General features: G+C 50.2%; 1 protein-coding gene across 1 annotated transcript; it reads right to left on the reverse strand.

Moving 5' to 3' along the window:
- Positions 1-10,502: 10,502 nt before the first annotated feature.
- On the reverse strand, positions 10,503-13,754 carry LOC127464160 (endogenous retrovirus group 3 member 1 Env polyprotein-like). Its single transcript, XM_051774331.1, has 2 exons — positions 10,644-13,754; positions 10,503-10,589 (listed from the first exon to the last, which is right to left on the reverse strand). Exon 1 carries the CDS (start codon positions 12,699-12,701, stop codon positions 10,815-10,817), a length of 1,887 nt encoding a protein of 628 aa, XP_051630291.1. The 5' UTR covers positions 12,702-13,754; the 3' UTR covers positions 10,503-10,589; positions 10,644-10,814.
- Positions 13,755-18,060: the final 4,306 nt, after the last annotated feature.

Here is an 18,060-nt window from a genome sequence, read left to right on the forward strand (position 1 = left end):
TCTTCCCACATTCCTCACACGTGTAGGGCCTTTCCCCACTGTGGATCCTCTGGTGTTGGAGCAGGTAGGAGCTCCGCTTGAAGCTCTTCCCACACTCCTCACACATGTAGGGCCGTTCCCCACTGTGGATCGTCTGGTGTCTGAGGAGGTTGGAGCTCTGATTGAAGCTCTTCCCACACTCCCCACATGTGTAGGGCTGTTTCCCAGTGTGGATGCGACGGTGCCTGTGGAGGGTGCAGCTCTTCCTAAAGCTCTTCCCACACTCCCCACACGTGTAGGGCCGTTCCCCACTGTGGATCATCTGGTGTCGGAGCAGGGTGGAGATCTGGTTGAAGTTCATCCCACATTCCTCACACATGTAGGGCCTTTCCCCACTGTGGATCATCTGGTGTTGGAGCAGGGCGGAGCTCTGATTGAAGCTCTTCCCACACTCCTCACACATGTAGGGCCGTTCCCCACTGTGGATCGTCTGGTGTCTGAGGAGGTTGGAGCTCTGATTGAAGCTCTTCCCACACTCCCCACATGTGTAGGGCTGTTCCCCAGTGTGGATGCGACGGTGCCTGTGGAGGGTGCAGCTCTTCCTGAAGCTCTTCCCACACACCCCACACGTGTAGGGCCGTTCCCCACTGTGGATGCGACGGTGGCTGAGGAGAGTCGTGCTCTTCCTGAAGCTCTTCCCACATTCCCCACATGTGAAGTGCTTTTCCCTGCTGGGAGGCTGCTCAGGGACCACCAGCTCGCAGCTCCACCTCAAGCTCCGGCCGCCTTCCCGGCACACGCTGGCTCTTTCCTCCTCACAGCCCCCTGGGCTGGCTTTGGAGTCCCTCCTGCGGGGGCATCTCCGGCCCTTTTCCTCCCCGCTGCCTTCCTGCGCCGGGGAGCCCTTCAAAACGGCCTCTCCCACCAAGCTCTGCCGGGGGGATTTGTCCTCCGCGCTCTCCGGCCTCACCTCGGGGCCTGGGGCAGGAACCAACAAGGACACGCAGGGGATTTGCCTCCGGCCCACAGGGAAGCCCAAGGACATCCCCCCAACTCCGGCCCCAGCAGGACGGCCACAAAAGACAAAAGACCCACCCAAAGGGGCACTGACTTCCTCCTCACCTGCCTGGGGGGCCCAAGGCATCTTCCTCTTCCTCGCAGCCTCCTCCTCCATCCGCCCAAGCTTTGGGAAGCAGAAATCCTGCTGGGGAGGGAAAAACAAGGTGTGAGCACGTTGTCCTGGGGGTTCCTCCTGCCCAAGTCCAGCTCTAGGACTCACCGGGCATCTTGTCCATAAAAACCCCCAAAATAATAACATTCAGCTTTTGGGGGTCCCAGGGGTCCCTTCTCCCCTCACTCTCTGCTTCAGGGGGCCGGGTTCCCAGACATTCCCCCTCTCCGCCTTCTCCACTTTCTTGGCCCGGGGATCCCAGGGGTCCCCACTGCCCAGGCTGCCCCTTCTCCGGGACCCCCCTTGCAGCCTCCCGGGGCTCCTCCCTCTCCCTGCTCCCCCCTCCAGCCTGCCGGGGGTCCCCCAGCTCCGCCATCGCCCCGCTCCGCTCTCCACACTCCGGGGCTCCCGCCCTTCCTCCCCCCACCCCCGGCTCTCCCGAGGGCTCCCCAAACCCGCTGCCTCGGCTCCCTCCGGCTCCCCCGGACCAGCCCCCCCCGCCCACACCGGCCTCACAATGGAGCCGCCGGGGCCTCACCCACCAACACCAACCCCCAACAAGGGGGGGACCCGCAGCCCCCCGACCACCCACGGGGCTCTGCCCACAACCCATCCCGACACCGCCCCAAAACACCCACCGGGGACCCCCAGCAGCCCCCCGGCACACAGCCCCGCACAAGGGCCGCCTGTGCCCGAGTCAACAAAACGCCCCCACAGCCGGGGGGACACCAGAGGCTGCCCCGGGGCAACGAGAGCAGGGAGCGGATCGGGCCCCGCACACGTGGCCGGGCTCTTGGCTCAGCCGGCCGGGATCGGCAACCAACAGCACGGCCCCGACCGCCGGCTCGGCACAGCGAGCCCGGGGTGTCCCCTCTCCAGGGCCCCCCTCTCCACAGATCAACGCATGGGGACACCAAGGGACCCCCAAGGGAACCCCTTGCCCGCTCTCCCACCTCCCCTTAGCCCCCCTCGCCCACCCCTTGCCCACCGGCCCCCCAAACCCCGGCTCCCCCCAGCTCCCTTTGGGGCTCACCCACCGCCCCCCGCGCTCCCTTTGGGGGTCCTACCCCCCGTTTCCCTCCTTTCCCCCCTTTCCCACCGGCTCGTCCCCCTCCCCCGCTCACCCCAGAGCTCCGCCCGCGGCCGCAGCGATGCAGCAGGAGAAGGAGGGGCGGCAGGAAGGGCAGGGAGAAAGGCGGAGCGGGAACGGCAACAGGATCGTCCCCCCCGCCCCATCTCGCGGGGGATCGGGAAGGGGGAGCTCGTCCCAAATATCTTGGTGGGGGTTTTGGTGTTTGTTTCTTTTTTGGAAGGGGGGGATGTAGGGGGAGAATGTTTGGATCTTACAGGACTCCAAAGCTGAGCCGCAAATGCCCCTTAGGGGGATTTTGGGGGTCCCCGGTGGGTGTTTTGGGGCGGTGGTGGGATGGGTTGGCAGCAGAGCCACGGAAATTCAAGAAGGGGCAGTGCCGGATTCTGCCCCTGGGATGGGGCAACCCCAGATGTGGGGACAGAGTGGGAATGAGAGGCTGGAGAGCAGTGCTGGGAAAGGGCCCTGGGGGTCCTGGGGGTGCCCACTTGGCCAGGAGTCAGCAGTGCCCTGGCAGCCAGGAGGGACAACCCTGTCCTGGGGGCATCAGGCCCAGCATGACCGGGCCAGGGAGGGGATTGTCCCGCTCTGCTCTGCCCTGGGGCGGCCTCACCTCAATAGTGGGGCACTCTGGGGGGATACAATGGAAGGAAGAGATTGAGCCAGTCGAGAGTGTCCAAAGGAGGCCACCAGGATGGGGAAGGCTCTGCAGGGGAAGCCTTAGGAGGGGCAGCTCAGGGCACTTGGGGTGTTCAGCTGCACAAGAGGAGACTGAGGGGAGACCTCATGGCAGTTCCAACTTCCTCAGGAGGGGCAGAGGAGGGGCAGGCCCTGAGCTCTGCTCTGGGGGGACCAGGGACAGCCCCCAGGGAATGGCCTGGAGTTGTGTCAGGGCAGGGTCAGGTTGGATGTTAGAAAGAGGTTCTTCCCCCCCAGGCTGGTTGGCACTGAACAGGCTCCCCAGGGCAGTGGGCACAGCACCAAGGCTGACAGAGCTCCAGCAGAGTTTGGATGATCCTCTGGGGCACAGGCTGTGACTCTTGGGGATGGGCCTGGGCAGGGCTGAGGGTTGGACTTGATGATCCCTCTGGGGTCCCTTCCAACTCGCACATTCTTTCATTCTGGGATTCTGTAACACCCCACCTTTGCCTGCTTTGCTGCTTCTGTGAACCACGAGTTCCTCCCTTCATTGTTTCTTTCCTTTCCTTGGCTGGTTTCTCTCCATTGCAGTTGGTTACACAGATATTTTCTAGGGCACATTCTGGACAACCACTGCTGGTTCAGTTCTGTCTCAGAGCCCGAGATCAGCCTTATGGAGCCAAAGGAACCCTGGGACACTGCGGAACCCCATGGGATCAAGGGACCATCGTGACACTGCGGGACCTCATGAAATTAAAGGAACCCAGGGGCCACTGTGGAGCCTCATGGAACAAAGTTGCCAGTGTGACATGTGGGGCCTCATGGAATCAAAGGAGCCCCGAGACCTTTGGTACCCTCATGGAATCCAGTGGCCTTTGTGACCCTGTGGAACCTCATGGAATCAAAGGGCCACTGTGACACTGCAAAACCTCATGGAACCAAGGGGCCATTCCAGAATCACAGAATCAACGAGGTGGGAAAAGACCTCTGAGATCATGGAGTCCAAGCCATGACCCAACCCCACCCTGTCAACTAGACCATGGCCCTGAGAGACACATCCAGTCTTTTCTGAAACACCTCCAGGGACGGTGACTCCACCCCCTCCCTGGGCAGCCCATTCCAACACCCAGTCACCCCTTTTGGGAAGAACTTGAGCCTCCTGTCTGACCTAAACCTCCCCTGGTGCAGCTTTAGGCTGTGCCCTCTTGTCCCACTGTTGGTGGCCTGGGAGAAGAGACCGACCCCCCCGGGTCCCCCCTCCTGTCAGGGAGTTGTAGAGAGTGAGAAGGTCCCACCTGAGCCTCCTTCTGTCCAGGCTCAGCAAGCCCAGCTCCCTCAGCTGCTCCTCACAGCACTTGTGCTCCAGAGCCTTCAGCAGCCCCAGTGCCCTTCTCCAGACACGCTCCAGCACCTCAACATCTTCCCCAAAGTGAGGGGCCCAGAACTGGGCACAGCACTCGAGGTGTGGCCTCAGCAGGGCAGAGCCCAGGGGCAGAATCCCTGCCCTGAAGGCAGCTCCCTGCAATCAGCTCTGCTGCAGCCCTGCAGGGCCCTTCTGCTCCTTGTCCTGCAGCTCCACCATTCCCTGCTCCCTGCAGCCCTGGCTCCCTCAGCCTTCCCCTGCCCAGCCAGACCCCCTTGTCTGGCAGCAAGAGAGCAGCCCTGGGCAGCCCAGGGATTGTCTGTGGCCCAGAGCTGTCTGCCACAGCCTCCAGCATCTCCTGGTTTGCCTGTGCCCAGCCCTGCTGCCCTGCCAGAAGATCCCACGGTGTTCCCACTTGCAATGGAATGGGGGACCTGCTCCCAGGCTTTGCAGGCCCTTCTGTCCCTTCATCACCCACCTGATGATTCAACCAAGGCTCTGTGGGATGATTGTCAGTGTTCCTGAATCACGGGATGTGCCCACCCAAAGACATTTTCAGCATCTCTGTCCTGCCTTGAGATCAGCTTCTCCTCCAGCACAGCCCCTCAGGGGCTGCAGAGACCCCCCGACAGCAAAGGCCTCTCCTGCCAGGGCTGCAGAGACCAACCCAGCTTTTCCCTGGCCTGGGGGGAAGCGTTTCCCCTTTCTGTGCTGTCCCATTGCCATCTGCCCCTCCAGCACGTCTCTGCTCCAGCCCAGCACTTGCACACATCAGCTCCGGGCACTCGGTGCTGCTGCTGGGAACGAGATCATTTCCTGATTTGTTTAAATGAATGGTGTTCATTAACTTGTTAGTTAATTGCTTTAGTGAATCATAACCAGAATATTCATCCTAAACAGTGGGTTAGTCTTAAGTCACTATTGGCCAGCACTTAGCAAAGTTTGTCATCACCTGCTCTTGTGGGAACAGGCTTGGGAAAATTATTGCAACTCTGAGTTTTGCTAAACTAGCCCTGATCTGCTTCAGTGAACAAAGCCTGGGGAGAGAGATGGATTGCTGAAACTGGACACAAGGAATGCAGAATTTACAGACCACAAGGACATTGTGCAGGAACTAGAAGATAAAGAAGAGGTTAACAAAGACCATACAATAGGTGTTGGAAACTCCCTGCCTGGGAAAAGGATAATAAAAAGCCTGAAAAATGGGGACTAATTAGGGTGAGAAGTGAGAGTCAATAACCAATAGAGGACAGAATGCTAAATACTGAAGAGGATGATGTAAGTTAGAACTGATGCCCTTTAAATTCTTTCTTTGCTAAACACATATAAATAAGTGAAAAGGCTGGGGGGGCAGGGAGGGCTGGAGTTATCCCCCACACAATTCCTGGCCAGAAGAAAGTGGTGCCTGACTCACTGATACAAAAGGACAGAGTTGGAGGGTTTCATTTGTCCCATTTGTGGCTGCAGCAGGAAGAGCAAAGTCTCCTCTGGAAATGTTTCTTCCCTCAGGGTGTCTGGTGCACATTCCAGTGGGCACACAGGGGAATGCTGGGCTGGAATGGGTTTGTTTCCAGGTGACCTGCACAGTATCCCCTGGTACAGGGGTGGTCAGGAGGCAGGGACCAAAGGGCAGGGAGGCCCTGCCCCGTGGCCAGAGCACAGGAGACACCGACTCTGAGCTCATCAGCAGCAGAGTAAAGACTTCATCCCAAAATTCTCACTGCTCCCTCCAGTAATGCAGGAAAGTCATTGTTGGAAATGGGGGGCTCTTTTGGATTAGTTTCCTAAAAGACTTTAAGCTTCAAATCCTCTTTAAAAGTGGTCAGGAACAAGGGTCTCAGCCTTTTTGGGGCTGTGACAGACCAAGAGAACACAAAGGGTTGAGGAAACACCCATTTTGCAGGACAGAGATGATGCCCAAAGCTCAGAGGTGGGCTCCTGAAAGTTGGTGCCATTAACTGTCCTTGGGAAGGAAAGCCCCCAGCCCCAGTGTTTCAGGGGCAGGTGACAGGGTGCCCAGGGCAGGCAAAGGCCAGCAACAGGTTCCTGTGCTGGCCCCTTTTGGGTGGGAGCAATCCCTGACAGAGTCAGGTTGGCAGGTGGAATCCAAGGTTTGGAGGTGGCTCCCGGGGGGGATGACAGTCCCTTCCCTTGGGAAGGACAGCACCCAGCCCCAGTGCTGGGGGGCAGAGGAAAGGTTTCCCAGGGCAGGCAAAGGCCAGCAGCAGCTTTCTGTCCTGGCCCTTTTGGCATGGCAGCAATCCCCAGACATATCCAATTCGGGAAGTGCTATCCAAATTTTGGAGCTGGGCTCCTGGAAATGATGGCAGTCCATGTTTTTTCCAAGGAGAGCATTTGGCCCCCATGCTGGCAGTGCAAGTGACTGAGTGCTGAGGGTGTTGCCAAATGCTCTGACATTGTTGGGATCAATCAAACCCTCTAACACTGTGGGTTTAGTGTGACAAAGCAAGGCATTACTTTCTTTGCTGGCTGTGCATGTGGCCAACAACAATGCTGCCTTCACACAGACAGCAGTACAGCACTTTTGCACCCATTTACGCTTTTTTGACAAAGAAATTAATGTTCATTGGTACCAAATGGCATCATTTCATTGTTCCATTTCATTCATTAGTATTTTAGCCACTCTTGCTCAGTACTCTCTTGTTGCTTATGCTAATTAGTTCACACTTTTACTCTTTTTAGCACCTTTTTCTCAGGTGGACATTTTCCCCCACAAATGCTGAGCCTTTGCTCATCTTCCTCCTTACCTGCTGCTTTCTGCAGAAGGCCCTTGTTTCCAGATATGCAGGTTCAAGAACACATCTTTCTCTCCCAGACTTTGTTCACTGAAGCTTATCAAGGGTAACTCTCACAAAACTGACAGTTCTAGTGCTTTTCCCAAGCTGTGTTCTCTCCAAAGTAGCTTGTGAGGAATTTTTGCTGTGTGCTGGCTAAAGGTGATTTATGGCCTAACACCCCCTCTGTGATTAATGGAAACAAGGAATCCAAAGGCAAAGTGGGCCCACTGAAAGATTAGGAAAGGTCTCTAATGTCCAGGAAGGGCCCCGTGCTGCCCCCAGACTCTTGGCTGTGGCTCCTTGGGGCGAGTCTGTGATTCCCCCCGAAACTGGGGCTAAAAGGTTCCCCTTTGCAATGGTGCCCGTCTGTGCCTGGTGCATTGGGAGAGGCCTGTGCCGAGGGCAGAGCTGGAGAGCCCCTGTGCTGCTCCAGGCCTGCAGAGCTGCCTCTCTGCCTGCAGCCCTTGCCAGCTGGGAGCGGGCAGGCCTGCGGGCTCCCTGCCTGCTCTCCAGCCTCTCCCGGGCCTCGGGCGCTCCAGCCCCGGCCCACTGGGGCTCCGCTGGCCTCGCTCCGTGGGGCCCGTGTCTCCTGCCCCTGGGCAGCCCCAGCCCACCCCGCTGGGCCATGGGCTGGCTTTGCCCACAGCCAGGAGCTTGGAGAGCCTGGGGGGAAAGCTTCTGCCAGGGGGGTCCTTCCCAGGCCTCCCGTCAAACCAGGCGGGGTCTCTCCTGAGAGCAGGAATTCTCCCTTGCTCAGGAATTTTCCAGGGGCCTTTGCAGTGGAAGTTTCTGGCAGGGGAGTTACAAAATCGGGAAGTATCTGAATGCTTTTCAGTTGGGGTAGTTGTCACATAAGTGTCCAGGTTTTGGAGAAGAGATGATGAACAAGGGCCCTCTGTATCCAGCTGTAAATACTCTGCTCAACAGACAAGGTCAAGTAAAGTTCAAGCTCCAAACCAGCACCAGAGACCACCAAGAGGCCACCAGAAGGCCCCCAGTGACCAAATGAGGACTTTGGAAGGACTTCAGAAGGACCTCTCTGAGCTAATTCCCATGGGTGTGATCTTTCTGAGGGAAGGAGTGAATATGTAAGACATTTGCTGGATGTGTAAAATTGTGAGTAAATCTCAGCTGCCCTGGGGGAGAACGGGGCACACTCATGGTTGGGGGGAAGATCCTCCCATGGGTGAGGGGCTGATAACAGAGAATGGCTGCCCACTATTGCTCCCAAATTGAGCCTTGGGGGTTTCTTTTCTGCCCATTTACCGTCCCACCATGAGGAGACAAGTGCCCCTTGCAGCCCTGGGCCCTCACTGCCTCCTTGTCCCTGCTCAGCAGCCTGGGAGGTTGTCACAGGTTTACTTGTTCAAAAAAACCCAGGCAGGGAATCTTTCTTTGCCCTGCATTGCTGTAAGGGGGGATGTTGAACGGGGGAGGGGAGTTTTTGCCTTGGGTGATTGACCCACACAAAAGAACCAACCAGCACATCCACATTCCAGGCTAAAGACCCTCCAAAGGCTGTGGGGGGGTGTGGGGTTTTTTTAACTCTCTCCTAAGAAATGGGAGGCACTGCCTGGAGGATGCCACTTGCCCCTGCATGGCCCCAGTTGCTCCCAATATGATCCCACTAAGAGTCCAGTCACCCCCAATAATCCCAGTAAATTCCAGACACTTCCAGGGGATTCAGTGAATCCACTTTGATCCCAGTCATCCCCAGTATGGCTGCAGTCCCTCTCCCATACTCCCAGTATTATTGCAGTCACTCACAGTACAATCCCAGTATAAACCCAGCAGGGGCCCGGCTGCTCCCAGTACGATCCCAGTTGCCCCCAGTGTGGTTGCTCCGGGATGGATCAGGAATAGGGGCACCTCTGTGCCCCCTCCCCCCCTTGTGTCCCCCTGTTCTGGGGGAGCTTTGGGGGGACATCTGCACCCCAACACGGCATCCAACGCATCCCAAAGTGTGCTGGGACCCCCTTAAACCACCCCACAGCCCCCAAGGAACCCCCAAACCCACTCAGAGCCCACCCAGGACCCCACCTAACCCCCTTTGGAGGGGACATTTATGGGCTCTGGTGTTACTGGGAGCCACCCCTGCTGAAGGTGAGGAGGTCTCGGATGAGAGGGGGTCTTGGGAAGGGGGGGTCGGTGAGTCAGAGGGGATAAAAGGGGTGGTGGGACCCCAAACTGAGTGGGAGGGGAGTGGGACCTCCCAAAAGTGGAGGGGGAGGGGGAATGAGGATTGGGGGCTGATGGGAAAGGGGAGGGAGAGGTCAGAAGAGTGGGGAAAAGGGGAGGGTGGGACCCCCAAACTGAGCATGAGGGGGCTGGGGATTGGGGGAATGATGTGTAAGGGGTGGGAGAGGGGGGAAAAAGTGGGGGTTGGGACCCCAAAAGTGATCCTGGGCTGCCACGACCCGCGGGGCAAAGGAATGGGGACGCGGCACTGCCAAAAGGGTTCGGGACACAGCAGAGGCCCCGTGAAGCAATGCCGATTTTATTGGGGGTAACAGTAACTTATATAGGGCAGGTTCAAGGGTGGAGTTTGGACTAGGGAGGAGCATAAGACTGACAGCTCAGGGATGAACGTGATTGGGTAACCGGGCAAGGGGGGGAGGAGTTTTGATGTAACCGGGGGAACGGGCCAATGGCAGCTCTCCCTGCACTGCAGCACTTAGTGGCCAATCAGGCGCAGGGGAGCGGGAAAACAGGGGAAAACTGTGAGGGGATGAGGGAGACAATATGGTGGATAATTTAAAAACAGCAACTGGGGTACAGACAACAGTATAACAGTACAATAATAAACCGGGGACAACTGGGGATAACTGGGGATGAACTGTCCAATCCAGGGTGATGTCATATCCAGTATAATAAGGTAAAGTCCAGTGGAGTAATGTCCATTCAGGTGTAGAATGTCTCATTCTGAGTTGTAAATTCTGCACCATGCTTGAAATTGTTCCCACTCAGCTTTATGTTCTCCAACACTGGGCAGGCTGGGAATTGCGTGGAACGATGGAAAACCCCTTGTCTGAGAGAAAATTGGGTGACCCGAGTCCTGGATGCTTTTAGGAAAGAGATCTGAACATTTCTTGAAGATTGGAGGGGGGTGACTTTTTTATTCTTGTGAAAAACAGAGACCCAATCGGGCAATTTCCAATCAGAATTTTATTATATGATAAAAGCAAATTCAGCGCTGGGTGAACAGGGAAGGGGTTCAACAACTCCCAACGCCTGTCACACCCAAAGAAGATAGTTGTCCTACATTTATTTCCAGCTACTTCATGAATATTCATTATACATAAGCATAAACATTACACATTGTTGAGTCAGACATTCAACAGATGTTTTTCTTTTAACAAGAATGTTATCTATAAGCATTCATAGTATATTGTCAAATCAGAAGCTCTGCAGATGTTTACTTGCTACAAAGTTATAAATTTCAAGAAAGGTCCTATTATCTAGCATCCATAATATATTGTCAAATCAGACACTCTGCAGATGTTTGCTTGCTACAAAGTTATAAATTTCAAGAAAGGTCCTATTATCTATCTAACTAAACAAAATTGTTATAAATTTCAAGAAAGGTCCTATTATCTATCTAACTAAACAAAATTGTCTCACTATAAATCCTACACAAGGTAAAAAGGGAGGTAACTTGTTTTATCTCTTCACAGGGCCCCAATTAAGTTTTACGACTTGTTTTTCTTTTCTCTCCAGGTCATATTGACCCTTCACTGTCTCCTCTTAATCAACTCGAATTATTTTCTCAATTTATCACAATCCCTCCCCTCTTTCCATAAAATTATTAATTCGAGTTTTTTGTTCTAATCTGGACAATACTAATTTGACATTTTCTTCGTCCCGAGAAGGTGGAGTTCTGGTGACTAACAGTACCTTGGCACTTTGAGCCGTCTTTGGATCTATCGGCATTGTGGATATTTGCATTCCTTGTACTACAGAAACTATCAATCTAATGAAACAAGGGATTAAACATGGTAAAAATATTATACTGGCCAACGCGCATAATAGAAAGAATCCTACTTTCTTCCACCAAGCTGTTCCTAGCAAGTTATCCCACCATTTGCTGTCAAGCATGGAGTTCCATTTTTGTACAGGTACATGAGTTAGTTTTCTGATATCCTTTGCAATATCCATAACTGCCTGTCTATTATCATCAATTTGTAAGCAACAATCCGAAGTGTTAAATTTACCACACACACCCCCTTCCTCGGCTAACAGATAATCTAAGGCGAGCCTATTCTGGTACACAGCTGCTCGGGTTTTTGATTGCTGACTTGTGATTAGATCCAGAGTTTGAACTGTCTTATTGGCTACTATTTCCATGACTGCTTGGAGGCGGATAATCCTATTTAGCATGTATATGGGGGTTCGATAACCCCAGGACCCATCTTGGGCCCAAGTAGCTGGTCCGTAAGTAGCAATGATTCGTTCAGGAGGCCATTCATCATCGTACCACTTTTGCATTCCCCCAATGTCTTCCCTTTTCTCTCGACGTATGGTTCCATAATCATCATACAAAGGTACACCTAAACTCATACCTTTTTCAGGGGGCAGTAAAAAGAACCCTGGTTGGATTATACCTAGTGTACAGACTCCTCTCCAGTCTTTAGGGAGCTGTGTATATGCTCGCTTTCCACATATCCAAAATAATCCTTCCGGAGCTGCCCATTCTAAATCAGTACTACTTGCTTGGTCCCAATATATTTTTAATTCTTCTATGCTCTCAAAAGGGTTTTTCACATCTGTGTCATTACACCACCAGCTTTGAGCTTCATCATGCCAAGTACAATCTGCAGTCATATTGTTAGTCCAATATCCTAACGGTTTCTTTGGCCACCAGTATTCTCCCGTGGTATTTATTATTTTCACTGATAGGCATGGGGACTCTCCTACTTTAGTTTTATATGTTTCTCTACCTCTTCGTTCAATGCATTCTTGCCCAATTACATCAGAAATTAGAATCCAACCTTGGGGCCTAGATTCTGATGCTCTCTGGGAATGATTCCATTTTAAAATTTCCCATGGGGTGAGACCAGTACCTTTCCAGGGCCACTCCTCTGTCATCAGAGGCCCACTACAAATCCAGCACTTAGGTAAATTCAGGGTTTGAACAATATGTTCCATTAGATCAATATATAAATTAGTTCCATAACCCGGGAGTTGCCAATCCTCTCCTAGTTTGTCTTTCAATTTCTGGTACAAGTCACCTATGTTGGAAGGCTTTCTTTGTGTGGTTTTTTTCAATGTAGTTTGCACCCTCTGTTTTATTATTTCCTCCCTTTTCATGTCCTGCATTCCACCACCGTCAGAAATGTCCCAATGGCCCTCTTGAGTGAAACAAATCCATTCCTCTCCCCTAGGACAGCTAAGTCCCAGCCTGGTTCCCCCTCTTCCTAAATTTTTTGCCACCCATATTTGCCGAGAATCCGTGTTGCAAGTATTCATTTCTCTAGAGTCATAACAGACTTTGTTGACAAATGAGTGGTAGCTTAAACTTTGAATCATACGACCTTTGTATCGTGTAATTTGGTAGCATTTCGCACACTCATCAGACAGGGCATGAGCCCAAAAGCAGCAGAGTATCCAAAAGGGTCCAGCATAACTTAAGCCTCCACGGCCCATGCCCAAACGGGGTTGCATCCCGTGGCTGGCTGTCAGTGGCAGGTTCAGAGGTTAACCTGGTCTTGCCCCTTTTAGATTTTCTGATTTAATTAAGGCCCAGCTTTCCGTTTCCAGGTAAAGGTTCACTTCATCTCACAACAACGGATTCTGTCAACAAAATTATTATTCCCACTAATTAGTCAGTATATAAATCGTTAGCCATTGTGACATTCTTTACATGGGGTCTATAAAGTTAAAGTCATCCAGCGGGCAGTCAATTTGGGCTGTTTCTTCAGAGAATTTCTCCGCACTGTATCTCAATGCTGCATACCAGTCAGTTTCAAATATTTCCCAATTTACTGGTAATAACAATTCCCACCCACAGAACAGCTTATTTATCTGTACTGACTCCAATTGGGGTTGACCTCCTTGTGTGTCACGACACACAGGGCAATGTATATGTCGGTTAAAGGCCACACAGGACCATTTACGGTGACAGTGCCTACACTGACACTCTACCCAACCATCATGCTGAGCCCACGGATGTTTTATACAGCGTATACGATTTGGTGGTGGTGGTCCAGGAGTTAGGGGATCTTCTTTTTCAAGGTCACAAGCTAACACCAGGATTGGGTTAACTAAACGATTAGTAAAATATGCACCTGCCCCTCCACTCTGCCAAGGGATGGCTCCTTCTTTCTAGGAAACAAACCGTTGTCTCCTTAAAATTTGTCCTGGGACTAACTGAAACCAAGATCTCAGGCTAGGTTTTATACAGAAACTTTCAGGAAATACCTCTCGAGCCTTTAAGTCTCTTTGTTCTGGGGATAACTCATTCCAGCCTTCGATATGTTTTCTCTATTCCGGTGATGAATTCATAAAGGTCTTTTTTGGAGTTTAAGTCGTAGGTCCCCAGGCGCTGACGACACAGTCCACTCTTTCAGGGGTGCTGGATCAACAGGTCCCTTCACTCTGGTCGCGTGTGTCCACCCTCGTTCTGCTGTATGCACTGCAGTCTCTGTCGTAAGCAGTACCTGGAAGGGACCTTCCCAAAATGGGGTTAAAGAAGTTTCTTTCCATCTCTTTATTAGGACCCAATCCCCAGGGTTTATTTTATGTATCTTGAAATCTAAGGGTGCTGTTTGAGCTAAAGCTCCTAGTTCTCTTATTTCTGTCAACCTTTTTGCAAGTGTTTGTATGTATGGCCTTAATTTAGCATCAATATTGCTATAGTCACCTACTGCATCTTTTAGCCAGATATAAGGCATTCCATAAAGCATTTCATAGGGCGATAGGCCAAGGTCTGTCCTGGGTTGGGTTCGAATACGCAGTAAGGCCAGGGGTAAACATTTAACCCATGACATCTGAGTTTCAATCATCAATTTAGTTAGGGCTTGCTTCAGAGTCTGGTTCATTCGCTCAACCCTCCCTGAACTTTGGGGGTGCCAGGGAGTATGGTGTTTCCACGTTATCCCTAACGCAATTGTTATTCCTTTAAGTATTTTTGAGGTGAAATGAGTCCCTCTGTCTGAATCTATACTATATACCATTCCATATCTAGGAATTATATTCTCAAGTAGTACTTTAATTACAAAGTTTGTTGTTGCCCTTCCAGCAGGTATTGCTTCCACCCAGTGAGTCAGATGGTCGATTATTACTAGCAGGTATTTCCATCTATTCACAGGTGGGAGTTCAGTGAAATCCACCTGTATTCGCTCGAAGGGTCGGTATGCTATATCCCTTCCCCCTACAGGAGTATTTCTCATAACCTTTTTATTCACTTTTTGACATGTCAAGCAGTGACTGGTAACTTGTTTAGCGATTTCAAAAATTCCTATACACCCATAACATTGTAAAAACTGATCACAGAGAGCCCGTGTTCCCCAGTGAGTAGCTTGATGTAATCTCATTAATATTGATCGTGCCATTGGTTTTGAAACCATTTTTCTCCCATCTGTTAAGATCCATACCCCCCCTTCTTGCTTCTCTGCCCCTATTCGTATTAGTTCTTTCTCTTCCCTCTCTGAAAATACCGGTATTTCTAAGTTCTCGGGCTGTTGTGAGTCTAATATATGCAACTCAGTTATTTCCCCCTTTTCAGCTGCATCTTTGGCCACTTCATCTGCCAAATTATTCCCTCGGATTATGAATGATATTCCCTTTTTATGTCCTTTTACATGTACTATTGCTATTTCTAGGGGTTTCTTTAGAGCTTCTAATACTTGATTTATCAATTCTTCATGTATTAGTGATTTACCTCTCGTGCTTATTAACCCTCTTTCTTTCCAAATTTTCCCAAATGTGTGCACGACTCCATAACAATATTTTGAATCTGTAAAAATAGTACCCTTTTTCCCTGTCAGTAATTCAAGAGCCCGGTAGAGGGCATACAACTCACACGCTTGGGCTGACCAGGCTGAACTAAGTTTTCCCGATTCTACAATTGTCATGTTATTCCCATTGATAACTGCATATCCAGAAATTCTCTTCCCATCTTTGTATCGGGAGGAGCCATCAACAAAATATTTTTCTCCGTTTTCTAATTCCACTTCTTCTAAATCTTCTCTAACTTTGGTTTGTAATTGTATTAAATCAGAGCAGTCATGCTCCAGCATTTGAGTCAGCTCACTTGGTTCCCCATATAAAAATTGTGCTGGATTTTGATTGTTAGTTACTAATAGTTCTAAGTCTGGACTATGGATTAATATAGCTTCATATTTTAGAATGCGGGCATCTGTTAGCCATTTTTCTACTTTTTGATTCAGTAGTGCTCGTACAGCGTGGGGGGTGAAAACTGTAATTTTTCCTCCAAAGGTGATTTTACGGCTTTCTTCCACTAATATAGCAGTGGCTGCGACAGCTTGCACACACACAGGCCAACTCCTGCTAACAGGGTCTAGTAATTTCGACAGATATGCTACTGGCTTTCGATGTCCCCCTTTTTCTTGGGTTAATATCCCATAAGCAATTCCTTGTTCTACATTTACAAACAACTGAAAGGGTTGCTTTAGTTCAGGGAGTGTTAGAACTGGAGCTCTGGTTAGAGCTCTTTTAATTTCCTCTAGCTTTTCACTATCTTTATCACTCCACTTCACTACTTCTTGGGTAAGCTTTTCATATAAAAATTTCACTAATCCACTATAACCCTCAATCCACAATCTGCAGTACCCTAATAATCCCAGTAATCTTCTTATATCCCTTTTGGTTTTTGGGGGAGCTAGGGCCAATATCCCCCTTACTCTTTCAGCATCTAATCTTTTTGTTCCCTTATCTAGCCAATGACCTAAATATTTTACCTTTTGTTCTACAAATTGTAACTTCTTCTTGGAAACTTTTAACCCTTTCTCCCCCAGGAAGTTTAAGAGCTTTATGGTGATATCTCTGACTCCCTCTTCACTTTCTCCAGAAATCAATACATCATCCACATATTGAATAACTTCTATTCCCGGGGGTTTAGGGAATTCTAATAGTATCTTTTCTAGGGCTTGTCCAAACAGGTTTGGAGAGTCTGTGAACCCCTGAGGAAGAACTGTCCATCTTAATTGTTGTTTCCTCCGTGTTTGCGGATCTTCCCATTCAAAGGCAAAGATATTTCTGCTTTCTTCATCTAGTGGGCAGCTCCAAAATGCGTCTTTTAAGTCGAGAACACTATACCACGTATAATTAGGAGGAATATGACTCAAAAGGGTGTATGGGTTAGGAACTACAGGGAATCGGGCTATTGTTCTTTTATTTACTTCCCTGAAATCTTGGACTAGCCTAAAGGTACCATCCCCTTTTTTTACTGGAAGTATAGGGGTGTTGTGAGGGGACATACAGACTTCTAAAGTTCCATTTGTCAACAATTTGTCTATAATGGGTTTAAGTTTTGCTCTTCCTTCTCGAGAAATAGGATATTGTTTTATTTGTATTGGGCGGTGGGGATCAATGATTTCTATTTTTATAGGGTCTATCTTTAATTTTCCCACTTGGTCTTCTGAGGCCCACACACTGGGGTTAATTTTTTCTTCATCTTCCTCTTTTAGAGTCATTATTTTGACTCTCATTTCTCCCTCTTCTGGCACAACTCCTATTCCCAGGGAAACCTGTAGGTCTCTCCCTAAAAGATTGCAACCTGCTTCAGGTACTAGAAGTAAATCTCCCACTGTAATCTTGGTTTCTCCCTCAATTTGAACTTGTTTTATTATAGGCACAGGGAATCCTTCTCCTTTTGCTCCAATTACTCTGATTGTGTCTTTACTGGCTGTACAGCCTTGAGGAATTTTGATAACACATGATTTATCTGCACCGGTATCTACTAGAAATTCATATTCTTCATCCTGGGGGCCTAATCTTAGTTTTATCAAGGGCTTTTTATGATGTTTTTCCCCCAGGTAATAAAGCCCCTGACCCCCCTAATCTTTTTCAGCTTCCTCAAACAATTGTGCATCCTTTTGTCTCTTAGGGCAGTTTCTCTTCAGATGACCTTTTTCTCCACAATAAAAACATGCAAACTCCTGGCCCCTTGGGACAGTTTGTTGGGGTTTTTTCAGACTCCCCATTTTCTTTTCTCCCTTAAAACTCTTTCTCTCATCTGACTTTACACTTTTGTGTGATTCTCGGATGGCAGCCACTAATACTTTTGCTTTTGTTTTTGCTTTCTCATCATCTCTTCGCACATAGACTTTTTGTGCTTCTCTTAGTAAATCTTCAAGCCCTCGGTGCTGCCAACCTTCTATTTTCTCTAATTTTTTACGGATATCCTCCCAGGAATTAGTTACAAAGTGGACCTTTAAGACCACCTGTCCAGTTGTAGATTCTGGGTCTATTCCTGAGTACTGCTGTAAATCTTTTCTCAATCTCTCCAGCCATGCACTCGGGGTTTCATCTTTTTCTTGCTGGCTTTTAAATGCTTTTGTGGCATTCTGTCCACGAGGCACAGCTTCTTTAATTCCTCTTATTATTAAGGTGCGATAATCTGCCATGTATTGTCGGTCTGTGGCAGAATTAGAGTCCCAATTGGGAGGATTGATGGGCATTTTATTGTCCCCGGGGGGGCCTGCTTGATTCTCCCTATCCCATATCCTTATCCCTGCTGCCCGTATCATCTGTCTCTCTTCTGGGTTGAATAGTATTCCCAGAATGGATTGCATTTCTCCCCAGGTATATGTATTTGGTCCCAAAAATTGATCTAGTTGTTCAGCTACTCCTAAGGGATCCTCTAACAACCTCCCCATCTCTTTCTTAAATGCCCGCACCTCACTTGAACTTAGGGGAGCATTTACAAACCCAATTCCCCCTTGTGCTCCCCCCAAAGGCACTTCCCTAAGTGGGTATAATTTTCTCGTCGAGCACACCCCTTCACTTTCTTCACCAGAGCTGTCCTGTTCTACTAAGAAGGCTCTAACTTCCCTTGGGG

This window comes from Manacus candei, unplaced genomic scaffold, assembly GCF_025592945.1.
Source record: "Manacus candei isolate 608988 ecotype Guabito, Panama unplaced genomic scaffold, ASM2559294v1 h1tg000197l, whole genome shotgun sequence".
In the NCBI taxonomy this organism is placed as follows: Eukaryota; Metazoa; Chordata; class Aves; order Passeriformes; family Pipridae; genus Manacus; species Manacus candei.